General features: G+C 34.7%; 2 protein-coding genes across 2 annotated transcripts in view; one reads left to right on the top strand and one right to left on the bottom strand.

The window, feature by feature from the left end:
• Positions 1-2,774, top strand: part of LOC128995062 (oxidative stress-induced growth inhibitor 1-like) — a 45,121-nt gene extending 42,347 nt beyond the window's left edge. Inside the window, exon 9 of the mRNA XM_054419940.1 lies at positions 402-2,774. Coding sequence (XP_054275915.1) covers positions 402-596 — 195 coding nt within the window. The 3' untranslated portion in view covers positions 597-2,774. The remainder of the gene's footprint in view (positions 1-401) is intronic.
• Positions 2,775-4,953: 2,179 nt separating this feature from the next.
• On the bottom strand, positions 4,954-20,811 carry LOC128994445 (syntaxin-16-like). Its single transcript, XM_054419020.1, has 6 exons — positions 20,247-20,811; positions 15,414-15,662; positions 14,395-14,560; positions 13,349-13,488; positions 11,616-11,771; positions 4,954-6,037 (listed from the first exon to the last, which is right to left on the bottom strand). The coding sequence occupies exons 1-6, from the start codon at positions 20,325-20,327 to the stop codon at positions 5,855-5,857; spliced, it is 975 nt and encodes a 324-aa protein (XP_054274995.1). The 5' UTR covers positions 20,328-20,811; the 3' UTR covers positions 4,954-5,854.
• Between the last annotated feature and the right edge of the window lie 6,753 nt (positions 20,812-27,564).

Below are 27,564 nucleotides of genomic sequence, written 5' to 3'. Positions count from 1 at the left end.
TCATTTAGTAATCCAAAGATTGCCACCCTAATGTAAATTTTATACACTTTATGACAGGTTTAAAACTGGGCCCTGTTGTCTGTAATCATAAGGCTTAAGTTCCTGACCAAAGGATGAAGTGTTTAGTAACAAAAAGGATGAAGTGTTTAGTAACAAAGCGTTCCTGTGAACTGTGATACTACACAAGAGATACAATAGTTAACAACAAGTTGTCCTTTAAGCTTAAGCATGGTTAAAACGTTGGCAGATTCAACATAATTCAGTACTAAACTTCAAAACACTCCGTCAGTGGCTTCGTCTTGTGTTTGTTTTCATTCTTAAACTGACTACAACTTATGGGAATGGAATGTGTAGCTATCCATAGACAAAGATTAAATTCTAACCTTAAATCTTTGTGACAGGTGGACCCTGAACAACCGCTGGACTGTCGGTCCAACCCCCTCGCAGTCGACCCTTGGACACACAAGGTGTTAGGTGTGGGTGAGGGAGTGTATGCGGCCGGACCATTGGTAGGTGACAACTTTGTACGCTTCCTCCTGGGCGGAGCAACTGCCATCACAGGCGACCTCCACAGACGAAGGAAGCAGACGACGTGACGAGATACAAGCGAAAGACGCTTGTTGGTGTAGCACCATCTGTGATGTACATGGTATTGCCTCAGTTTTAGTCTAGGTCTCAAAGCATTTGTATACAAAATTAGTGTTAGGATTAGCTTAGTTTTCAAAATTTGTTATTTTATCCACAACGTAATGTGTAATACAGAATTTTAAATTTAAGACCTAAAGAAATCTCAGATATTTTTTACCACAATTTGAAAATATATATAGCCTATGTTGTTACTCGTGAAAGTGTAGGATTTTAACTGTACCTGCTAAAAAAATTACAAAAAAGAGTTTTAAAACTGGATAATATAAAGTAATGAGAACAGTAATAAATTCTCTCTTTGCATTAGTTTTCCTTCAATTCATATTGAATAGTCTATGAAAAAAGAAATATTAGATTATATCAAATCATTTTTCCTTAACAACTGAGTTGTTGTCTTAACTCTTAATCAGCATAAATGTATGAACAAATTAGAGGTATGGACGGTGATGTAAATATTGAGAATAGCGTAGGATGTATATAAACTGTGACTAAGGCCCTGTGATAAAAAAGATTGACAACTTATATTAATGTTTGTTACAATGCTGTATTATTTATTTAGACATATTAAAAATACTGTGTATTCAATTAATATGATTTGTAGCTTTTTTTAACTAAATTTTGTGAACATCAATATGAAGTATAGGCTAAATAAAAAAATGTTATTTTATAAGTGATGAAATAATCTGTTACTTTTTGACTTTTAGAATTAGAATTACATGAACAATTTTTTTAATTTTTGTTAATTTTATAGGAAGAAACTTTAATAATGTATTTGCAAGTAGGCTAAGCATTTAAAGTCATACCATAATATTTTTAAAATATACCCTTAACTGAAGATAAACTATGGTTTAAAGTCTAATGAAATATCAATTTATAGATTTTTATTTTCATTATTATTAATTTTATATTTATTGTTAAGTTTAAATAAATCGGTATGTTGTATTTTTTCTATGATCTGCTTTTTTATATTAAAAACTAGGTATTACAAAACAAAACTTACTGTAATTTATGTTGTCTTATACTTTTTACTATTTTTATACTCCGTTAACAATAAATCAAATAATGAAATAATATTTTTAGAAAAATTTTCTTAAGTGTCTATAAGTGTTCTGTTTTAAGAGAGAATGCAAATTGTAATGTAGTTGCGATAGCTAACTGAGAAATGTTTTTTTCTTCAAGAAAGGTGTTTCATAGGTTACTGATAAAAAGGTTCAGACGGAATTTTCAAAGGAATAAAACCCCAAGTATTATTACCTGATAAGCTAAACAAAAAAGATAAAACCATATAAAGTATACAAATGGTTAAACCTCCCAAAATAGACTTGTTGAAAACATTATATTTGTTGGAAATTGTGTAATATAAATTGCCTGAAACATGTTTTAAATGCCAGTTCTTGTAAATTATGACAACATTTTTGTGCTGTCTGGTTCCTATTTTATGATTTCAATAACAAGAGTGTGTTTCAATTAAATTGTCATTTATTTATTGCCGTGTATAAATAAATAAATAAATGTTAAAAATAAAATACTAAATTAAAAGTTAGCAACTCAACTCATTACAGAATTACATATCTGTAAAAATAAACATGTATCCAGTTAAAAAACTAACAACAGTCAAATTGGAAATTTTGTTTAACTCATTTGCTGGAAAGCTGTTTATCATTTAAGTGGTCAATTAAACGTAGTATTTATAAAAATTAATCATTCAACTCTATGTTTTCTTCAGTATTGAATCTCTTTGCTTTAAATACACTCACATTCATTTAAAAAGCTTCTTGAAATGAACCTAGACAAACAATGACTCATAGAAACCGGGGTTATACAGCATCAACAAGAAAACTCTAAACCTAAACTAAAAGAGTTCTTAAAAGTGTTCTCAAAATATTTTTTACTATTTATTTTTATTTTTGCACAGATGATTTAAAAAGTGCATTTCACAAGATACGTACAATATCCAACATTTATGAAGAAATTTGTTAAAGAAGGAGGAGGAAATTCTAATTGTATTTTGTACCCATCATTCCATTGAGCTATGCTATTTTGACATGACAAATTGGAATATGATGTTTAATTTATAAGAAAAAAATGTTGGCTTATTTATTTATACAATTTTTAATCAATAAATTAAATTTATAACTATCATAGATTATTATTTACCCTTTTCACCAAACACTAACCAGTAGTATGTGGCAAGCAAAAAACTTGCTGCTACATAAATGCTTTCATACTTTCATTGCAATGTGCTTTGCAATTAAAACCTTACATAATGTGTCGAATTACAGTGGTTGACAATGACAATATTGCTAACCATTTTTACAGCTTTCATGAAGGAAAATAACATTGATTAAAAACATCAATCATATTATCATACTAATCCTACTAATATTATAAATGAGAAAGTTTGGATGTATGGATGTATGTTTGTGACAAGTAAACGCGGAAAATACTGTTCGGATTGGGCTGAAATTTGGCATGATGATAGCTCACATTCCCGATTAACATATAAGGATATAAGCATATTCTTATCTCAAAATCCTTTCGGGCTCCGCCCCAGTGGCTCTGTAGTTCCCCATGTTAACCTTATGAATATTCATAATTAACAAACTTAGCCAGCTGTGTCAACTAAAAGAGTTGGTTCTATTATATGCAAAAGCATTAAACATTTATAAGATTTACCAACAGGGTGCAGCACTATTATTTTTTTCAGCAACAAAAATCTGTGATACGCAATGATAACTGTCATAGTAGGATTTTTATTACAGTTATATTTATATTTTTTTATTTCATGAATAATTTGTGATATTTTGCAAATTTTTAATAATCTATCTTTCTTTATTGTGTAGGTGAAGTGGTAGAACATTATGGCTACCTATGGTAGATGTGTAATACTATAGCATACCGTAAATTTGAGGAAGCCAATTTTCTCAACCCGTGTCTTCTCACATTGCAAACACAAAGGTCGAGTATAACTGCATTTATACTTATTTTCCAACCCCGTACGAAGGACGGGTACCCTGCTAGTATTTTAAATAAATGTGAAAGTTTGTGTGTTTGTATGTATGTTTGTTTGTTTTAAGTTCAATCACACATTAACAACTGGTCGGATTGGGTTCAAATTTGGAATGATGATATATTACTTTCCCGATTAACATATAGACATATTCTTATCTCAAAAAACCCTTTTGGGCTCCGCCCCAGTGGCTCTAGAGTTTCCCATGTTAACTTCATGAGTATCCATATTTAAACGGAATTAAAGAATTTTATCAGCTGTATCACACACAAGTTGGTTCTATGAATTCAATAGCATTAAAAGATTATAAGGTTTACCAACAAGGTGCCGCACTATTAATTCTTTGTGCATTTATGACAAGAGCTAATTTGAACCAAGCAGTAACAAAAAGCTGTTATACACAATGAAAACTGTCAAAGTAAGATCCTGTTTACAGGTATTTCTTAAGTTTTTGATTTATAAATAATTTGTGATATAGTGCGAATAGTTGGAAATTTACTTTACTTTCTCCCCCTATACCATAGTATATGGAGAAAGGATTGTTTTCGTCAAAATTTTCGAGTTTGAGTTTTGAGTGGATATATTCGTTTTGGGTCCCCCTGGACCCAAAAAAAATGGTTTTCGAAGTGACGTCTGTGTGTCTGGATGTGTACAGAGCTAGGGACTACACCTGTGGTCCGATTTCGATGAAATTTGGTATGTAGGTTCTAATCCATGGTATCTCCTGGCGTTTTTTCATTTTTTTTTTAAATTTGATTTTTAATGGGGATTTTCCCTTAAAAACCCATAAAAAACGGAAAAATCGGATTTTCTCAAAAATGGCCCGAACGATTTTGATAAAAATTTAGTATGTTACAGTCCTTTAAGTTCTGAACAAAATCGTACAAATTCCATTTCCGTATGTTTACTCTCACCGCTTACACATGATAAAGGTTGTTGACAAACTTATGGGAGAAAGTATGTGTCAGAATGCTGATATCGTTTATTTTCTATTGTTTAGGTGCAAAGGTAGAACATTATTATGGCTTTGGTAGATGTTTCATACCGTAAATTAAAAGAACCAAATTTTCTCCAACCGTGTCCTTCTCTTATTGCAAATGCAAAGCACGAGTATCACTGCAATAAGCATTTTATACTTACGCCAACCCCGTACGAAGGACGGGTACTCTGCTAGTTGTTCATAAAATTATAAATAAAAACAGTTCTGGAAACATTGAAAAGAAATATTTAGGAAACAAGTGTTTGGGATATAATCAATTTTGAGACTTTTTACATAGAAAAAGTTTTACTCATAAAAACTCAGGGTTCAATATAACATTATGCATTTGATTAATTATAAACAGATTTTACAACCATATATTTTATAACAAATAACAATGTTAAAATGAGGGAAATAAAAATTAGGAACATTATATTTACAATACTGTACATAAAAAATAACCAAAATAAATTACAGCATTAAAGTATGCCCTGGATGTATTTTGTTCTCTGTCTACTGAACATTTAAGTAATTATTGACTAGCCAAGTAATACCATTGACTTTAGATACCACAAGTAGGATTTTGACCATATGTGAAATCTGTAGCCTGAAGTACCATTGACCATACACAGAGTAGACTTCCCATTCAAGTAACATTTGAAGCTCTGTGTAAAGTCAATGCTAGTACCTTTAGGCTTGAGTGTGTTAATGTTGACAAAAATATTTCTATGTTTTTTTACAGTAGATTAAAACTGTGCTCAATATTTTTGTTGTAATACCATAGGACAAGTAGTATTTCACATAAATAAATACATTTGAAATTTATAATTTTATAGGTTATAAAATCACTAGAAATAAAAAGGCCCCTATGATCCTGCGTTATTGATCAACACAACATAAAATTGACTTCCTCTGATCCATAAGCATTATAAATGTATAAGGGACTATGTGATATATTTTATCAATGGTGATAGATATTATTATAATAAACTCACTTAAATACTTATAAAACCGGGTTTCAAACCTAAGTCAACAAAAATATAATTTTAAATCTAAAATCAACTTAGCTATAATAAACATATGAAAGACTTTGATTCAACAAATAATAATATATACATGCACTTTAGGTTATCAACAACACAATAATGACTTGAGCTAAGCAAGATACGAAATAAACATGGCATCATTGAATACTAAAGCTTGGCTTCTATAAGTACAAGTTAAAACTTGGTGATGATGAGTATAAAAGTCAGGAGCATAGTCACCACACTCAACACTAGGATGCACATCATCTTGCGGTTCTTCCTGTGATACAAGTCAGCCTTCTGGAGTTGTTGATAGCCTTCGTGTACTTGTACCTGGGCCTGCTCTATGTTGTAGTCAATCCTGTCGAGCACTGTGCCCTGGAACAAGCAATAGAGGCACGTCCGAGTAAAGTGGATAGATACCGACGATACAAAACTAATATAGCTCAATAACTCAATTATTAAACCAAAATAACCAATACAAAATTTGCATTTAGTCCAGCATCTATAGGGGGTTGAGTATGCACTGAAAGTGTAACTCTTTTTGACTTTTGATTGTTGTTGGGGGCATCTTGGAGATGACAAAAACCGATGTTGTCACCCTCCCAGCAGGTGCACAACTTGGGGGGAGGGGGGGAAGGTGCTCTGAGACGCGTTCTAGAAAATCACTTATATCTCGTGAACTAGACACGATAGAAACAAGCTCTAAACGGCATTGTATTACCAACTTCATCTGCTTTAAAAAAATACCCAGGAAAAGTCCAGTATCTATGATATTAGTTGAGTTATTTAACAATTTATTAAAAAAATTGAATAAAAACCCCTAAAAAACGTTGAATTATCCATTAAAACCCCTTTAAAACAACAAAAAGTACAGTTTTTCATCGTGCATAATTACACGCTAAAGTGACTTTATATGGTAATTATATCGAAATATTACAAGGTTATGCGAGGTTTCCGATGAAGCAACACGGTGACGCGGATGACACCGCTGCGCGGCAGAAATCAACGTGTAGTACAGACTTGTAAAAATTGGGTATGTACCGAAAGTGTAACGCATTTTCACTTTTGATTGTTGTTGGGGGCTTCTTGGAGATGACAAAAACCAAAGTTGTCGCCATCCCAGCAGATGCACAACTTGGTGGGAGGGGCTGGGGGGGGGGAAGTAGCGCTCGTGAACTAGACACGATAGAAACATGTTTCAAATGGCATTGTATTACAAACCGCATCTGCTTTAAAGATTTTATGAAATACAATCCCATATCAATGATAATAATTGAGTTGTTTGACATTTTATTTAAAATTACAAAATTAAAGTCAAAATACCGTTTATCTACCTATATAACTTCCATAAAACAATGAATAGTACTTTGTTTAGAGTTTATGTTCAACAAATGAATTACCAAACATTAAGTGTACTGTACTTTCATTAAAATAATATGTACGGAGTTCTCGAGTTAGCGAGAATTATAAGCTGTTTTTAACACTAGGCGATTTTAAATATAAAATTCAAACAAAAATCTAGGTACTACCAAAGAAAATGCTTCAGTTTGAAATGTATACGGTTCTTATTAAAAGAATGTTAAAATAGACTTGGAAATGATGTACTTCATTTTAAAACTTAACTACCATATAAACTACACATAAGAAAACAACGGATACTATTTCGGTCATCTTGTTTGAAACGGTCTTAATGATGAGGATTTCTACAATTTTTAAAACATTTTCAGTAGGAGCAGCAGGATGACTTGTTTGAAAATCAGCTACTGTACAGTTGATCTAGAACAAGTCTTGCATATACATGGCTTTAGCAAATTTGTAGGAGCCGGAGGCAGGGTTATAAGAAGGGGGCGCAATTTTCCTGAGCTGTCTTTGAAAAATCTGTACTGAAATAGATCTAAAGGCTCTATTTCTGCTGTCAAGGACTTTTCCCAAAAATATAGTTGGGCACTACTCCGTAACAGGTGTCATTTGAAGCTGCCTGGTGTTCAAGGCATTTTACTAATGTCCTTGACGGCAGATGGATTAGTTGTGATTTCTATATAGCAGGTGGCATTGCAGGTGCTTCCTTTTCTTCTTAATCCTGCTGCTCGTACTGCAAATGTTTTAAAAATTGTAGAAATCCTCATCATTAAGACCGTTTCAAACAAGATGACCAAAATAGTATCCGTTGTTTTCTTATGTGTAGTTTATATGGTAGTTAAGTTTTAAAATGAAGTACAGCATTTCCAAGTCTATTTTAATATTCTTTTAATAAAAACCGTATACATTTCAAACTGAAGCATTTTCTTTGGTAGTTGTACCTAGATTTTTGTTTAAATTTTATATTTAAAATAAATAGCCTAGTGTTAAAAACAGCTTATAATTATTTTCTCGCAAACTCGAGAACTCCGTACATATTATTTTAAGGAAAGTACAGTACACTTATTTTTTTGTAATTCGCGTGTTGAACATAGAATGCACTCCAAACACAGTACTATTCATTGTTTTATGAGAGTTATATGGGCAGATAAACGGTATTTTGACTTGAAATTTGTAATTTCAAATAAAATGTTAAATAACTCAATTATTATCATTGATATGGGATTTTTCATTGTAAAATATTTAAAGCAGATGCGGTTTGTAATACTGTACAATGCCGTTTAAAACATGTTTCTATCGTGTCTAGTTCACGAGATATGAGCGAAGCACTACTTCCCCCCCCCCCCTCCCACCAAGTTGTGCACCTGCTGGGATGGCGACAACATAGGTTTTTGTCATCTCCAAGGTGCCCCCAACAACAATCAAAAGTGAAAATGCGTTACACTTTCGGTACATACCCAATTTTTACAAGTCTGTACTACACGTTGATTTCTGCCGCGCAGCGGCGTCATCCGCGTCACCGTGCAGCTTCATCGGAAACCTCGCATTACTTTGTAATATTTCGATATAATTACCATATAAAGTCACTTTAGCGTGTAAAACATATTTTGCACGATGAAAAACTGTACTTTTTGTTGTTTTAAAGGGGTTTTAATGGATAATTCAACGTTTTTAGGGGTTTGTATTCAATTTTTTTAATAAATTGTTAAATAACTCAACTAATATCATAGATACTGGACTTTTCCTGGGTATTTTTTTAAAGCAGATGAAGTTGGTAATACAGTCTAACCTTGATATAACGAACCTCGATATAACGAATTCCTTGATATAACGAATGTTTTTCAATCCCCTAGAACTCTCCATAAGACGCAATGTATATTTTACCTCTACATAACGAACAAACCATAACAAAGACCTTGATTTAATGAATTTTTCGTGATTTCGGCTAAAATAAGACACCTCAATATAGCGAATTTATCATTGTCAGAACCTCTACATTGCGAATTTAACCTCTACATAACGAATTGTCTACGTCTTTCCCTCGATATAAAAAATCCCCCACCCAATTATTGTTTTGGGAAAATCTGTTTCTTTATCAAATGAAATAGAAAGGTCACCTCATCGCTTGCGCTAACATTCGTCTGCTCCGTTTTACTTCTTTGTCTGCTGTCGCTGCGCGCGCTATGTTGCAACTTGCAACTGAGAACTGATTTCATTCAATTCACTGAGACTGAGGGAGGACTGAAGACGACGTAATGTTTAGTAAGCTGTGATTGGGCGATACGGGATAACTATGGTGAATTGTACAATTTTTGGATAAAGAGAAACCTAAGAAAGAATATAAAAACAAAACCAAAGAGAAAGAATAGCAACATCGTTATTTTAACATTCCTTTTACGAGTGTTTTTATTATCCTTAATTTGGCTATGATTATACACTTTTATAATGACTTATCTAATAACTTATTGTTTTCAATACGATTTGTTTCAACTAGCAACACCAATGCTATAGTTAATGATTATTATTGACATTCCTCTGTTGTGATAAATCAGTACTGTAATGTAAGTAGCCTACCGGCCTATCGCGAGCAGTAGCTTACTAAACTCTACTGTAGGCCTATTGTTTTGTTCTTTACGTGGTTTATGACTACGCAATACAGGGTTTGGCTAGGTTTTAGGAGGGTTAGAACAAGCTGTGATTTTAAACTTACAGTTTTTAACCTGTACCAAGGTCAATGCCATTGTCATGATTGCGCAATATTCAAGATCCCTCACCTTTATTATGCCGGATAATTTAGGTTCTACTGTACAATGTAAACACTGTACTATAAAGTATTGTAGTCTATGCTACTTTAATTGTATTTTAATGAGGTCAAATCCCGACCTATATTGACCGACGCTGGTTCTGAACCTCGACTTAGCGAAATTCCTGCAAACCTAACCTCTATATAACGAACCTCGTTTTAACAAAATCCTTGATATAACGAATATTCAGTTCGGTCCCTTCAGATTCGTTATACTGAGGTTGGACTGTACAATGCCGTTTAGAGCTTGTTTCTATCGTGTCTAGTTCACGAGATATAAGTGATTTTCTAGAACACGTCTCAGAGCACCTTCCCCCCTCCCCCCAAGTTGTGCACCTGCTGGGAGGGTGACAACATCGGTTTTTGTCATCTCCAAGATGCCCCCAACAACAATCAAAAGTCAAAAAGAGTTACACTTTCAGTGCATACTCAACCCCCTATAGATGCTGGACTAATTAGTCATGTCAATCTTTACAACTAAAATTAAAAATAAACAATGTGGCTTCAATAAAACTAGTAGAACTATATGTTTTTCCATTTTCAAGAGTAAAATGTGCAGTCTGAGTCTGATGTATGTAAAAGAGACGGATCGGTAGATTATCTTTGACTTACAGTACACCAGAGTTGCTGAAATTCAAACCCCAATAATGCAAACCTCTGGTTAACCCAAACCAAGTGAAATTAAAAACTACGCAATTTTGGTATGTTCTGAAATACCAACCAGGATGTCCAGCCGATCAGAAAACTGGGAATGTGTTGATTTTGGATGACCGGAAAAAAGTCTGTATTTCAAATGGAACCTGGAAATTTGGAACCATTGACAATTGTCATTGTCTATTTATGGTGATTATATGATTTTAAAATGTATTTAGTCTATTCATAAATGGTGTTCTGTTGGGTTATCTTTTAAGGTCACGGAGATTTCAACAATTGTGGTGTTGTGATTAAAGAAGCAAATGAGCAAAATATGACAATTTTAATCTTTAAAATACATTGTTTTATCAATTGCAAACTTAATTGCTACTGCTAAAACAAGGGATTTATCCTAGTGTGTTGAACATCCAGGCCATGATTGAAGTTGTCCTTGGACCATTGTAAATCACTTTAAAGCATGGGATGAAATGAGCAATTGCAGCGGTGCCAAATAATATTTTACAATAAAAATTTTCAACAACCTTCAACAATAAAGGATGTCCAAGCTGAGGATACCTTGTGTGGTGTATAAAAAGATGCGATTAAATCTGGTGATTGGACCACATTGAAGAAAACTGCATTTGTTGAGGAAAGAGGTAATTTGGTGCTTCATTACAACTTGATTTTCCACGGTACTAGATTATCTGTGTCTAGTAAAATCAGAGCAGATGTTTTGAACAGTACTCACACTGGACATCATGGTGTTAACAGGTGTATTTCAAGGGTTCATTATGCCGTCTGGTGGCCGTAAGTAACAAGTGATATCAAATAAAAAGTGGAGGGATGCCTTGTTTGCATTGAAAATTTACAGATTCCTTGTGAGCCTCTCATTGTATTGTGTTGTGGAAAATATTAAGACAATGGACAGCTCAGAGAAAGTAAAACAGAAGCAAAACTACAACAAAACACCGTGTAAAAGAGCTACGAGTTTTGATCGCAGAAGAAAAAGAGTGGGTGTCTAACCTGAAGCGATATGGACAAGTAGTGGGAACAAATTGCAACATTTCTTGTCTAGAACCCATTAAAACAAGTGAATAATATGCAATGTATAAACGAATACAACTTGATTGACTCATTACTATCTCTAGTGTTACTAACCTGATCGGCGACCATGTGGGCCAGATCTTTGAAGATGTCGTTGAGATCCACAATTGACTTGACTATCTGCCTCACCTCTGCCTCCCGATGTTCCGCTCGTCGAGTGTTCTCCTCCTCTAGTAGTAGTAGTTGGGTTTGTGTTTGTGTTAATCCTCCCTACAGAACACAGAAAATTTATATCAGCAGAATTTTCTAAGTTTTGTCGGTTTAGAGATTTGACTTTAGTTTTTGACATAACACTACAATTCTTGCTAACTCGAACCTTGATATAAAATTCTTTTGATATTTAAAATGATTTGCAATCCCTGTGTAAACCATTCTTGGTAAAATAAATAAATAACAATACATGATAAATAACATTACTAAAAATAATTTTATATATTTTACCTCTATAAGTTAAAGCAGCATAGCTCATCTCAAATTACATAAAAACTATCACAACTCAAATTTCAAAAGGTAAGTCAATTTCAATATGCACCACAAGTCGAAGTTGACTTTTATATCGAACATAGGTTTCTCTTCAAAAGGAACAAAAAAAACGATTTTCCAGGGGCGAGTTGCGAAGACAGAGGATAGCAGATGCTTTAGCTAAAGGCAAAAAGGTGCAATCCAGAAGTGAGAGGAGGCTAACGTGGGCTGCCAAGTACCCGAACCCTGCTCCCTGCAAAGCCAGTTCCTCCGGGAACCAGGATGCTGGGAAAAAAGCAGGGCGAGGGTGGCACCCCAAAGCTGACTCTAGTGAAGCCTCCAGGAAGAAAGATGGAATGAGGGGGCGAGAGCACCTGACACATGAGGATGTCTGGGGCAAGAAAAAGAAGACGAGGACGAAAGAGGGAGAGGGCTCAGGTGTTTCACAGAGAACACCGGTACCCACACCTATTCGGAGACAATGTCTGTGGAGAAGATGGTCATCGTCAAATCTGAACACCCGGACAGGAAACGGATGGAGGCTGAAACCAACAAAATGAAGGGGGAGCTGTCGGGCCATTCGTGGCAAAGACGTCAGGATAAGCAGCTGCCATCTTAAAGGCCTTGGTGGTTGGCTGTGCTAACGCAGCCATAAAGGATTGGCTGGTCAAGCGAGTTCAGGAGCTGAGTCCCTTCGGGGAAATCTCACTACAGCTTGCCCCAGCCAGAGACCTTGTGAAAGCTGTGAAGGTATCAGCGTTTGTTCCCACCTCAACGGGGGCAATGACCAAGAAGGACATGATGCAAACCCTGACGGACAATTCCTGGTCATGATAATGGCAAGATGCAGTCAAAGAGAATGCTGCAGACACCTACCGGTGCGATAGCTGCAGATGCCCTTGTGCTGAATATGAAGACCCTGCGGAAGGTGGTTGGCTTTATCAGCGGCCACTGGGTATTCCGCGGACATTTACACAAGATGGGAATTCAAGTTGAAAGCCTCTTGTGTAGGAAATGTAGTGTGGAGGAGGAGTCAGCCTTCCACGTTATAATTATGTGCCCAGCCCTACAAGGTCATATGAGATCCCTTGGCCTATTGTCGGGAGATCAAAGGGATAGTCAAAAGGTTCTCATGGTTCACTATGGAGACCTGGGATTTGACGGAGAATGAGGACCTGTGAATGAGGGTGCACAATAAGCTGTTCCAGCTGCGATGCAGTCCCATGGTAACTTGTAAGCCTGACCCTCTGTTAATAAAAAAAGATATTAAACCATTATTTTCATATGTGAAATTTCACTGGTTGAAACATGGATCAATATAGTACCTGCTGAGCAGTAGATAGGCTGAACGCTCGGTCTAAGTTGTCAAGTTCATTGTCGACCTCCCAGTCTAGATCAGTCTGACGTCCCATTGACATCTCAGAGTCAAAGAACAACCTCGAAGTTTCTTCTCTTGAGTTAATTTCTAAAAGAAAGTACATGCAAGAATAAAATAGGCTACCTGTTCATTGCATATTATGTTTTTTTTAGCGTATTTCCTATAGTGCTATAGAGCTATAACCATAGGTCTGAAAGTAAAATTTGGACCTCGAACTGATTTACTGTTTTGTTTTTATATCTCTAGAGGCCAAAAACACCATCCATTCAGATTCAAATATATATGTATATACTGTATACCACATTTTTTATGTGTCCGTTAGCATGTTAACTTGAGCAAAAATCACCTGATTATGATGAAATTAGGTATAACCGTTGTACTTTTCTTGTTTATATAATTAAAAAAACACACTTTATTGAAGCAGCAAACCTTCACACCAATCTTATCTAAATAGGGAATAAATCTGACATTCTTAAGGAGATATTTTAGTGAAAATACAATCTGGCACATGGAAAATTGCTACAGTTTTGCTGTGGAGGGTTATTTTTTAATCTGGCCATCTTAATCTCTGTATTTAAGAATCTGCCCAATTCAAAATTAATTTGGCTAATCAGAGTTCTACTATACGGTAGGCCTACCTCTTGTATACCTAGAGCCCCTAGGTGACTTGAGGACTTAATGAGATACTTTTTAGTTTGCTTGGCTGTTACTTCCACAGTATTATGCGTGATTAAAAATCTCTGCCTCCAACATTAAACAGCAATATTGTAGGTATAGAATTGTATCATACTACCACTGCAAAGGGTATGTGTAAATCCTGCCAAACAATCACCATTTCCATAACGAGGTTTAATTTAGGCCTACTTAACATTTTAAAGTGGTCTACACTAATAAAAGAACACAAACTTTACAGCTGATTGAAATTTCAAAAAATTCCTACAAAGTACATAAACGTGAAATAGGCTAGCCTTATGAGTTGATAAAGACACTTACTTTTTAAATAAGAGCTTTGCAGTTTCCTAAATGAAGTAGAAAGATCTTGCAGAGAAGTGACGAGTGAGGCAGTTACGTTGTTACTCAGCTTGAGCTCCATGTTGGTCGTGGCGTCTGAACTGTGATGGTGAATCTGCTGCACCAGCCGATGAGTGGCAGCAAACATCTGTTTCATAAAAATAAGTTTTATTTACAATGTAGGTTCATGTTATGGTTGCCAGGTAGGGAAGTCCGGTGTACATTTTTCAGGAGCAGAGTTTAAATATTTATATTACTTTTTAAAAACACCAAAAAACTAGGCCATTCTTAATCATTAAAATGTCACCATATAGTAAGTTACATAACAAGTCTAAAAAGTTTGGGAGACACTACTTTATAGGCTTAATGATCTCTAATAATAGTTGTATGTTGTCTCTTTCTTCAGTGAAAGGAAGAGCCTTATGACCATAACTTTGCATGGAATAAGTAATTTTTTTTTTTCATTTAATTTATTTGATGCTCCCTCATGTCTCCAAATATGCAGAAGAAGATAAGAAAAGAAAGTATATGTCAGCATGTGAGTGCCAAAATGCCTCTTTCACTCCCCTGATAACATCAGTCTGCGGAATCCTAGGCAACGATTTTCAAACATTGATAAGAGCACTAGAACTGAAAGGTTGTCAGAAAAATTGTGTATCCTAAGCCTTACAGTCTCGTAGTTAATTGGATTAGAGTGAGATTGACTTGCTCAATTTTAAGGGCAACGTGCTTAAGAACGCGAAAAAACTGGAGATCTGCTCGAGAATTTGAAAATGGAGCAGGCTGAATGCCCAAATCATGACCAAATACTCGTCTTAAAACATTACGCACCACCACAGTGACCTTTGCGTACGACTAGTGGTTAGTGTATCACAGCTTGGGAAACAATGCTGTTAAGTATTTAAAAAAACACATTTAACCAAACTAACTGTCACCTTTATCTTAAATTTTTTAAGTTAAGGACAAATAAATGAGATTGAAGATAAAAAATAATCACTCACCCTAGAAATTTCCTGCGTGAGTATTTCAATGTGTCTCTCTTCATCAGTTGAATCATCTAATGTTGGCCTCAGCACATGTTTGTCGTAAAGTGCCTCAAGCTCCTTGAGTTTGTTGCGTAGCCTTGTCATCGCATACTGACTCTCCTCCAGGTTATCCGCCCATATTGGAGGCAACCGTGATGCTTCACTTCGTCGCAACTCAATACCACACTCTAAATCTCCCACTAAGGCCATGCGGTCTGTCATTTGCTAAAAAGGAAGTTGAGGAGTTAAAATTAATCCTTATTAGCCTACAGTATGCAATTAGGCCTACTTATTCCTGAAATGGATTAATACAAAAAAATAAAAATAGGCTAATCAAAACCAAACATTTACTGGTTAGACCTATAGATAATGTTGAGATAAAAGAGCTTTATGTTTTTCATATTAACATGTCTGAAAAAGATGTGCTTGTTTTAGGCCTACCTGTACAGTATGGGTTTATTAGTTATCATTCTGTGACCTAAACCTAACTGTGACTAACTCTTCTAACAGTGACCAATGCTCTACTGTTTGCCGACAATCTAAAAATCTTCCCCGAGATTTCCTCGGTGGAAGACTGGTGCAAAACAGCTTGGATGGAATCAGTCAATGGTGCAAAAAAGCCTGGATGGAATCAGTCAATGGTGCAAAAAGCCTGGATGGAATCAGTCATTGGTGCATCAGTAACAACATGCAGATTAACCCTGAAAAGTGTTCAAGTGTGTCCTTTCATCGTAGCAAGCATCCCCTCTTGACATCTTACTCAATCTCACATGTTGATAACCCAAGAATTACGGGAATAAAGGATCTGGGTGTTTTCTTCCGTCACGATATATGGGCTTCTTCCCACGTTCTCCAGGTTATCCCACGTTGATGGGATTTGTAAACAGGGCAACAAGATGTTGGGCTTCATCTCAAGATCTACCCGAGGGATTAACAACCCTGATGCTCTAAGAACGCTATAGGCCTACTGTGCTATGGTGAGACAGCTTGTGATGTACGCCCCCCCGTGTGGTCACCCTATACCATTGGCGAAAAAGACAGACTTGAAGCATTGCAGAGGTGTTTCATCCGCTTGGTGGGAGTTCGCAATGCTTCAACAACGTGGATGTCCCTGTTGATTTTCTCTCTTCTGGGCTCCAGCTTGTATTTCTTGCGGTGCACCGAGACATGGCCGACCTCATGCTTCTGCTCAAAATAATCAGAGGTCGTCTATTTTGTCCGGACATCCTGATAAAAATTTCAAAGTACCGTCTGGTACTAGGAATAGGGAACTCTTCGTCTTAAGACACTACACCAAGTCTTTCGACTTCCACAGCCCACTAGCTCGTCTTGTCTGGATTGGAAACTGTGTTGCTCCAGGCTCTGATCTGTTCTGTTACACAATCTCTCATATCAGAAGATGTGCCAAGAAAATATTCACGCCTTGAAACTGCACGAGCATAAACTAGGCCTACCACCTAACGCTATAGATTTTTCACCAATATTTATTTATATTGTCTCTGATGTATGCAAAATTTGTAGAACTGTATTATTTATGTTTGTTCCTGCATCCATCCTATGTTCTTATATTGTACAACAATTTCACACTGTATTTTTTTATCTTACTCATGCACTTCATACTTCATAGCCTACTTGTTGCCATCTATAACTATCTATTTATAATTTTAAAATTTATAATTTGAAAATTTATATTGTTAATATTTCGTCGGTCAATAGACATAGGGGCGTAACTTGAAAATCGGCGATTTTGAGATAAGACTACCACCCCACTAATTTTTATGCGCTCTATTCAATAGACCGACTGGTGCAACTGTATCTCAATCCGTTCAAAAGTTAGATGAGCATCGTAACTGACATTTTTCCTACATTCCAAGAGACATACAGACGGAACTGCACTTACGACCGTATGTCTCTTAACTTTAAATGTATTTAGCTACTAGGTGCAGAGTCATAAAGGCGTATCAACTTTTAATAATAATGTATTAAGCTTACTAGCTGTTGTACCCGTGCTTTGCAACGGGAAGAGGAAACAAAATAGAAACATTTTAATATTTACATCTGTTGCATATAATAGTTACTCATCCGCCAACACTTTTAGAACCAAAATTCTACTTTTATGGCCTTAATAGAAACGTTTAAGTTATGACTTTTAAATCTGGTAAGAAGTAGTGGATACCGCCATTTTGGTTTTGATTAAATTTAAATCTTGTGTAGGCTGATATGAGAAAAACTGACCAAATCTTTCAAATAAAACTTTCACATACGATTTACCTTCATATCTCAAAATTACATATCTTTTTATTTATAATTGACATTTTAAATTTCAATTTTGAAGTTGCAAAAATAGGCTAAGAATTATTAAATTTAAATGGACATTTTTTTTAAATTTCACTCTTCTTTATATTAAATCACAAATCCTCCCATCTTTAGTTTCTTCACTGACAATAAATCATTATTAGAAAAACTAACTCAGCTGTTAGTTATAGAAAATATTATATTTAACTTCTTTGTATCAGCTGTCTGAAATTGTGAAATATGCAATTTTAGCAGTTCTTCTTGTTTTTGTTGTTACATTATTGAAACATTATTAGTGTTCTAATCGCAGCCATGGAGACCAATCAATATTTACTTTTAAAATCCTCACCTCAGAACTTTTAAAGGCAAAGGGGCAAAGCCTACGGTCAGTATCGAAATGTGAATAGTCCTATAATGGTCCTTAATATGGTAGCTATATTTTGTAAAATTTAAGCCCAGGTTCTAAGTCAAGCAGACTCTACAAGAAGAACGAGCCAAAATTAAAGAAGGAAAAATACAATGATTTGATGGGGCTCTGCAGTGGTCGGTCCAACACCTATTATACAGGGCGAAGACAATGTACTGTTCTACAAAAACTTGCGTCATGAGTAACTTAAAGCAATGAAAAAACTGTTACTACGGTGATTAGCAGATGGTTAATTTGTTACTTTTAGTATTTTTTACTGTACTGATGTCTAATATTTTGTTTTCACAAGGCAAATTTGAATTTCTATCTGTAATGAATTTGTTGTAATGGTACTTCAATTCTCATTTCGGCAAAATGTTAATTTGATATAGGCCTATTTTGTATTTTTGTATTAGGTTAGAGCTGATTTCTACATGAAATAATTTCAATTTATGTCTGTAGGCCCTAATGAACTTTTTGTTGCCCTAATAGGCTAACTTGCCGGAACTTCAATTCTTATTTTGGTAAAATGTTAATTTAATGTAGGCCTAGGCCTATTTTGTATTTTTGTAGTAGGCTAAAGCTGATTTTCACATGGCATAATTTGAATTTCTGTCTGTAATGAATTTGTTTGTTAATAGACTACACTATTTTAGTTGTAGTTGGACTAGTCTCTAGACGTTGGTTTTCACGTGGCAAAATCATGTTTTTTATAGTTCTATACTTAATAAATTTAATTGGAACATGATAATTTTTTTCTTTCTTATTCATTAAATTTTAACCAATTTAGTGCATAATATGTAATAACAAGGTTAATTTTACAGATAAATGAGGACAGTTTATAGCTTTAAAATTATTGAGTGTAACTGGTTATTTGAATTTTCTTGTTTGAGACATACAGGCGTATCTACTTTGACTTGATGTAATTACGAAATCAATAATGATAACAACATATTAACTAGTGCAAACTGATGCCCATACCCTTTGGTATCATCTGTGAAAATTTCATTGTCCTAGGTGGCTTATATCTATAATTACAACACCAAAAGTAAGTACATGTTCTGAAACCACCTAAAAAACTGTTCTCCTGAAAAGTTGCCATTTTGCAGTTACGCCCCTATGTCTATTGACCGACGATTATTTGTTACTGTTCACTATTTGTTACAACTCATTTACTATTTATTTCTGTTAATTTCAAGTTGTAACTTAAATGTACTTTCACTGTAAAGTGGCTATGTCATTGGGAAATAAATAAATAAACTTTGTTTGTTTTATTCTAAGTGCGTGTTATGGCCTAAGTGGCCTATAATTAAAGTACCGTAGCCTAACTTTAGTTGATCTGACATTAGCTAAGTAGGTAGCCTTTAAGTTACTTCAATTAAGTTAAGCTCTGGTGTTTTTTTTCCTTACTTTGACATGGAATGGTTAAAACATAAATTTGACAAATTACTTATATAGGCTAACCCAATACTTGTTAATACTTTTAATTGAAATGGCAACCATACGAAGGTAGGTGTTTTAAGCTAAGTATGAATTAAGATGAGTGACGCGATCTTGTAGTCTTGTTGCTGACGTGTTCCTTTGACAGGATTGTTAATTAATGGCTCATACAATGACAGAGTTGGTCTACAGAAGGCCCTATTCTTAAATATCAGTGTATTGGCTGGTCAACATTTTAGACTTGCTGAATGAATAGGTGAATAGATGGCCTAGGCCTAGCCTATATCTCGGCAGAACTTTCATACACGACTATACCGGCTAAGTTGATTATTCTAACCTAGGTTAAGGGTAGACTTCCGTATCTGTTGGCACAAAAACCAAATAAAAATATCGATCGATATATCGATTGGTTAGTAAGATAAGGTTAACCTAACCTAACTAACCACGTGATAAACTTATATCGAATGACACAATCGAATAATTGATATTCTTATTCGGTTGTTTGTGCAAACAGATACAGAAGTCCACCCTAGGTTAATCTTTATCAATGGTCGCTGATTAAAGTTTCATCAATAGCCTAGGCCTATTTCTAAAAACTCAAATAGGCCTAGCTTAGACGAACAATAACACTTCTACATGCTATGCCATATTAAGACGTCTTAACTTACCTGTTCAGAATATATGTGCCTGTTTTGTGATGCATTGTTACGCATTAACACAAAAACATCTGTTAGAGATCGAGTGGCCATTTCTTCAAAGATTGTTTTGCTAAATTAAACCAACATGTTTTAATATTTTTAGTTTAGAAGTCAGAACCCAAAATCAAAATCACTTAAGTTAGTCCTAGGCTCATGTAGATTTAACATCAAAGCATTGATGACATTCTTGGAAACTTAAAAGGAAGATGGCCTAATAACTTAAGAGGATACTAATACTATTTTTTATTTTACTTTCACGTCAACTGTCAGGCACTTAACTAGGCCTTAGTTTTATATAGTACACATAAACCAAATTTCCACATTGAAGAGTGAATCCAGATGAAATGCCTGTTCTGTGCTTCAGTGCACTGATCAGATTAACCGCACATAGGACAGTAGGGTAATTAATTACTAATAAAATATAACAGTGAAACTGTTTATGTTAGTTTTCACTTGGAGTTTGTAATATCATAACGACAAAATCGAAGTAACCAAATACGCTTAGCCAGCCTGTCGTAACGTAATGCTGAATGCTAGCTACATAACATAAACAAGGTGAAGGTGGTAAGGATTAATAAACATAGCAGAACAAACAGGATTTGACAATTCGGCTTAAGAAAAAAACCAAACACATCCCACACTCAGCTGGTATCCCACAAAGCTAAAGCTTCATTAGCCCAACAGTCCAACCAACACCACAGACAAGGGAACAGAGAACAAATAACACCATTGATTATCTCTATTGTAGTGTGAGGTTCAAATGTATTTTATTTATTTGACTTAAAATAAGTGATAACAATTTTAACAATCCATACACAAAGGCAACAGCAATGAATAGCGAGAATTAACAGGAATAAACCATGAATTAATGGTACAATCAACCACAAATGGCAATAAAGAAAAGAATGTGGTAAACAACTGTAAGAAATAACAACGCTAAATTTAAGCAAACTGAAAAAAAAAACATTAAGATAAGGGACCATTTTGCAACTTTTGTTTGCTTAATTTTATTGAGAAAACAATGAGTGCAAAAGATTTAAAATCACAAATCAACTACCGATAATAGGAATTACAAAATTAATTTAGGTTATGACATGAGGACAAGTTTCGCTTTGGCAGGAAGAGAATATCCAAGTCGAACAAACCCAAACCTCGTGTCGGTCCACCCTAGACTGCGAGGATTCCATACAAATCTGTGTCACACTATACTAATTTGCAATCAATTGATACATTAGATCTACGCATAAACGAATGAGGGCTGATGTAGATCTATTTCGTCTTACTTGAATAAAAACTCATTTTAATCACAGTTCTGACGTACTGTTGCAGACATAACACTCTGCAATATTTATAGTTAAGCGAGAACTCGTTATGTCGGCAACGGTACGTTGTAGAACTGTGATTAAAATGGTTTTTTATTCGTCTAAGTAAGACGAAATAAATGAGCCCTCATTCGTTTATGTAGGTATAATGTATCAATTGATTGCAAATTATAGTGTGACGCAGATTTTTGTGGAATCCTAGCAGTCCAGGGTGGACGCCACTATAAGGCTAACAGGGGATGATTAGGACGGCCCAACAACCTGACGGGGTACGTCTTTCTACATTTTGAACAACAACTATAATAGTAGACTTACTTTCTCCCCCTATACACAGTGGGTATATATGGAGAAAGTATTGTTTTTGTAAAAAAATTCGAGTTTAAGTGGATATAGCTGTTTTGGGTATGAACCCACCTGAACCCAAAAAAGTGGTTTTCAAAATTATGTCCGTCCGTGTGTGTACAGACATACCGTACCACACCTGTGGACCGACGTTGGTGAAATTTAAAATTTTGTATGTAGACTACTAATTCATGGTATGTATCTTCAGGCGTTTTTATCTCGTTTTTTGATTATGATTTTTCCATAAAACCCATATAAATCGATTTTCTCAAAAATGGCTTTAACTATTTTGATAGAAATTCATTAGGTTTATAGCACTTATGCAACTCGCCCCCCCCCCATTGTTGTGAAAATCGTGGTTCAAAGGCTTGACATGCAAATGGGAGAAAGGATGTGTCAGTTTGCTGATACTATTTATTTATTTAGCTCCTTTATACAATGGTTGAATGGTTCCTCCTTTAAAAACTGTAGTCTCAGTCTGTAATGGGCAAGTATGATTTTGAACCTTTTCCTGGTGATGTAATTTTGAGTGTTCATGAAAATTGTAATCTTTATGATTGAAATTGTATGCAAAGCATTTAAGGCATATAATTACAATATTTAAAAATACATGAATAAAGATTCTTTACTATATCCAAGGCACTATGACTCCCTGAATAGGAAAGAGATATGTTAAGAGTTGAGTTCCATCTAGTGTTTGACCATGTCCCACCTGTCTGTGGCAGAGTGGACTGTTTGTGTGCAAGGATGGTGTAGATTACTTTAGTGTTGCATCTGAAATCAGGCATTCTGGTACTTTTGGCTTAGGTATCCAAGGAGTCCAATACACCAAAAACGGTTTTTATTAAAATACTAGCAAGAAAATTTTGTTGTGTGTTCAAAGGATACAGGAAATATTAAACAACTGGGATGAACAGCTAATTAGTAAAATATTTCATCTGGTATTGAGGATTCAGTTTATATATTTGATTGTTAACAAATTATCAAGAAAACACCATGCTGGTGAAAACAAGAGGAAGGTTATCAAAAAATAAAACAATAATTTAAAAGAGAAATATATTTATAACTAACAGCCAAATGGAACAATATTTCATACCACAAATATTCAAATAGTAGGTTCATGTTGAAATAGTATATTCAGCATTATAATTGACATTCAACGAGTTAGAAACAATTTTATTTTTGTGACATTTTAATTGGTTGATAAATTTTAACTATTATTCACTTGGTATTTAACATACCAAACACATTATTACAAGCATACCTATTTACAAATTAGGCACTGGAAACCTTGCATGAATAATAAATAAACAGGACTTGTACCTCTGGTAACAGGAATTGTAGGAACATTTTCTCCATCTTCCTCTCCCGTCTCGCTCATTCCGCTTACCAGTAATAAATTATATCTACATGAAAATAGGACAATCACAGCAAATAGCGAAATAAGTTAAATAAGCTACCACAGTGTCCGAAAAACTAAAAGTCACTAACGAAAATAATTATAGTATTGTTATATCACATTACAAAACTAAACTAGTACACAAATTACGTTTTACAAAATTAGTGATTCAACATGAAAAATGTTTGCGAATTTTAAACATTTTAATTTTTTTTAACTAGGTGCCTCCAGTTCATTTTGTCCATTTGATGAACTTAAAATATTACATTGTAAGTATTGAATAATACTTAATGAAACGTTATTTTAACAGTGTAAAATCAAAATGTTTTTGCTCATCCTACATGCCAAATTAAACTTAACAACTAAAATGGAAGGTAAATTAGTAACAATGTCAACAAACAGTGTTTTGCCTTGAGTGAACCCGGAATGAAATAGGGACTATCCATATCAGAACCATATTTCAACAGACTTACGATAATAGCTACTTTCCTATGTGCTAAAAACCACAGTTTTAGAAAATAAAACTAATTATTCTGTGAAATCATGGCCTTCACCTAATTTGGAAAAGAAGCCAAGGTAAAAAGTTAATTAAAAATTTATAATTTTCTTTGACCTCAATATGCTCTAGTGGAAAGAGGTATGCGAGTAATTTAAAATTTGCACTTGACATAATAATAATTCTTGTAATTTTCAGTGCCAGTAAAACAGATTAAATTGTATGTGTCTTTTGTTTTGGGAAAAATAGTAAATCAAAATATATCGGCACATTTTAAGGCAATAGTTAGTGTTTCCCAAATTCGCTTGATAGGTTGAAAGAATGTGTTTTAAATAATTTATGCTCTTTCTGAAGCTACAAAAAACTGAACTAAAATGTCCAGAAAATTAGAATTGAAACTGGGGAACAACTGAGGGATTGCCTAGCTGTCAGTAGGTTGCCAGTTTGATCCTGAGAAAAAGAAAAAAACTCTTGATGGTTCAAAACTGGACCCAGCCAAACTTGATTATTGGATTTTCAATAATTGCTCCTAGGTTAAGCCCCGTGTACACGTAGCTAGTTTACTAGCAGCTAGTATTCGCTGCTAGCACTAGCTGGGCACACTAGCGCGAAAATTCCCATCTACACGTGGCTAGTTACTAGCGCTTATTATTAGCGCTAGTCATGTAGAAGTGAAGTGTTCATTGGTCGCAATAGTCATTTCAGTTTAGCACAAAATGTCTTCTGTTCCCTTAAATCGAAATGTTTTGAGACAAATTTTAAGAATTGGTGTACAAGAATTGTGTGAACATGAACTTAACTAGGTGTACAATGCAGTTGTCTGCTTGCAATATTGAGCGGAGCTAGCGTGTTAATCCAATACTTTTCTAAAGTCAATACTACATCTGTTCCTCGTAAATGAAATTAAATACTTGCAGTATCCAATGTCAATGTTATATCTGCTTCACAAAAACGGAATGTCTATTTGAAGTATTCAAAGTCAATTTTAAGTCTGTTTCAAGTAAATGAATTGTATACTTGCAGGAACCAAAGTCAATGTTTCATCTGGTTCTCTTAAATGTCTACTTGCAGTATCCAATATCAATGATACATTTGGTTCGCTTAAATAAAATGCCTATTTGCCAATGGTACGCCTGGTTCACTTAAATGGAATGTCTATTTGCAGGATCCAAAGCAATGCTTCATTTGACTCACATAAATGAGAAATCTACTTTCAGTATCCAAAGTCAATGATACGTCGGGTTCTCGTAAACGAATAATTTACTTGCAGTATCCAAACTCAATGGTACATTTGGTTCACATAAATGAATTATCTACTTGCAGGATCCAAAGCAATGGTTCATTTGATTCATATAAATGAGAAATCTTCTTGCAGTATCCAAAGTCAATGGTCCATTTGGTCCACATAAATAAGATTCCTATTAGCAGTATCCAAAGTCAATGGTCGCCTTACTTCTGGTTCTGGTTAACTTAAATGGAATGTATTCAAACTCAATGATACTTGGGTTCACGTAAACGAATTGTGTAATTGCAGTAAAGAAACTCAATGGCTCATTTGGTTAACGTAAATGAATTGTTTACTTGCAGTATCTAAACTCAGTAGTACCATAGATAAAACATACTCCCTTGTGTTGGTTAGTCTATGGTAGTACATTTGGTTCACGTAAGGAGTGCCTATAGAGATCGATGGCTTATTTGCAGGATCCAAAGTCAATGGTACGTCTGGATCACAACAATGGAATGTCTACTTGCAGTTTGCAGTATCCAAACTCAATTGTAGGCCTATATTTGGTTCACATAAATAGAATGGCTATGTGGATTACCGTATTTAAATCAATGGTGCATCGGCTTTATTCCGGCGACCATAATATTATTGGTTATTCATTTTGTAGTAAATTATGCTCAATGATATTAATCCGGTTGATATTCCGTTTTCTCTGTACAATATTTCTAATGTGCTATTTAGATGATTCCTTGACTAACACATGTTGCGACTCTTGTTTACCTTTTTATTGTTATCTCGCAAATAATGTCATGGCAACCAATTAACCCATAAGGCCCATGTTAAATTTCCAAAAGTTTAAATTAATGTAGAGAAACCCCCTGTGGTCCGATTTCTACCATTTCAGATTTATACCTTCCCATGGTTGAATACTATGATTGTTCTAAATTTGGTGCAGATCGCTTCAGCCGTTCAGGAGGAGTATTTGTAAAACAAAAGCAGGAGTGTAGTATAAGAGCTTCGCTCGCTTCGCTTCGCTCCGCTCAATAAAAAGGGACGATCTGTGTGGGTTCGAAAGTGGATTAGGAGGCGAGAACATCTTGGTGCGTCCAATACTCTTTTAAGAGAACTGGCATTGGAAGACCCTACAGAGTACTTTAAGTTTTTGAGAATGAATGCTTTAAAGTTTGAAGAACTGTTGGAACTAATCACTCCACTGATTAAGAAAAATTTTACTGTTATGAGAGAGGCTATAACGCCAAAAACTAAACTTCAAATAACTCTGAGGTATTTGGCAACAGAGATTCATTTCCTTCTTTACAATACACAAACTGGCCACAATGTAACAACACACACAACAACAACAAACTGATCACCGGCGTGTGGCGAGTGGCGATTAGCACTAGCAGAAGTGCAAATGCCCCGCTAGTACCGCGCTAGTTCGCTAGCGCTAGTGGTCACGTGACCACCCCCTCCACTTATTAGCGCTAGTAATATCAAACATGTTCAAAACGACTAGCAGCGAGTAAAATGCTAGCGCGCTAGTAATTTTTTACGCTAGTAGACCGTTTACACGGAGCGAATTTACTAGCGCTAATCAACTAGCTGCTAGTACTAGCCTCGTGTACACGGGGCTTTAATACACAGCTTAACTTTATCAGTAAAATAAGCTACACTGGTCATCACACTTCATTATAAACTCATCAGATTAAAATAATAAAGTTGCTTAAGATTTTAACAGCACAAAGAGTGTTGCTGTTTTTGGGATTACTCACATACCTCTAGGCTTGACTGCAGATTACTTGGGATAGCTCATATCTATAAAGTACTTAAATTAAAAACAGGAATACTTGAAGCATACATGTATATGTTGGTTATGAAGTATCTATGGATAAATACAGTTTAGTAAAACATATATGTATACAAAACTTGGTAGAAACGCCAAACATATAAAACTATAAAAAAATAAATTTTCATCACAAATGAAAAATTTGAAAAAAGTTCTGCATCAGCTAGGGAGCTTGACAATTAATTCATAGACCAAAGACGTTTTAGCAAAACAGATGCATTGTAAAATAAACTAAACAATAACTAATACAAGTGCTACAGAATGAACAAATAAAATTACAACATAAAAAAATCATACAGGTGAACTGATACAAAATGGCACAAAACAACTTAAAAATAAACTAGGGATGGTCAAGTCTCGAAATTTCAGGAAATTTTTGGGAAATTTTAAATCTCGTTACACGAGACGAGATTTCTTTATGGCCGAGATTTTTATCAAGACGAGAATAAAAAATAAAAAAAATAAATTAAAAACGCCTGCAGAAAGTCAATGCAATACCCGCAATACAGTAGCATGTTGTAGTTGCGTTTCCTTTGCGAAGGCGTTCTTATTTAATTAATTCTTTAAATGTAAATATTACTTTAATTATTTTAATAATATTACTTTAATAACATTTGAGAAGTTTTGTTAAGTGTAAGCAGTGTGAGGAATGTTTTAT

The sequence above is a fragment of the Macrosteles quadrilineatus genome, unplaced genomic scaffold, assembly GCF_028750875.1.
Source record: "Macrosteles quadrilineatus isolate MER2022 unplaced genomic scaffold, UCM_ALF_1.0 Scaffold_5__1_contigs__length_97177068, whole genome shotgun sequence".
NCBI lineage: Eukaryota > Metazoa > Arthropoda > Insecta > Hemiptera > Cicadellidae > Macrosteles > Macrosteles quadrilineatus.
Note: the sequence above shows the minus strand (reverse complement) of the source record. Positions and strands in the feature narration are given on the sequence as shown.

Bases quoted from the DNA above. Each gene is read 5' to 3' on its own strand.
- LOC128994445 (XM_054419020.1), bottom strand. From the start codon at position 20,327: ATGGCCACTCGATCTCTAACAGATGTTTTTGTGTTAATGCGTAACAAT. The intron at 14,561-15,413 runs GTGAGTGATTAT...TTTATGAAACAG, and splicing joins TCACGCAGGAAATTTCTAGG to ATGTTTGCTGCCACTCATCG. The intron at 11,772-13,348 runs GTACTATATTGA...TGTGTTCTGTAG, and splicing joins GCCTATCTACTGCTCAGCAG to GGAGGATTAACACAAACACA.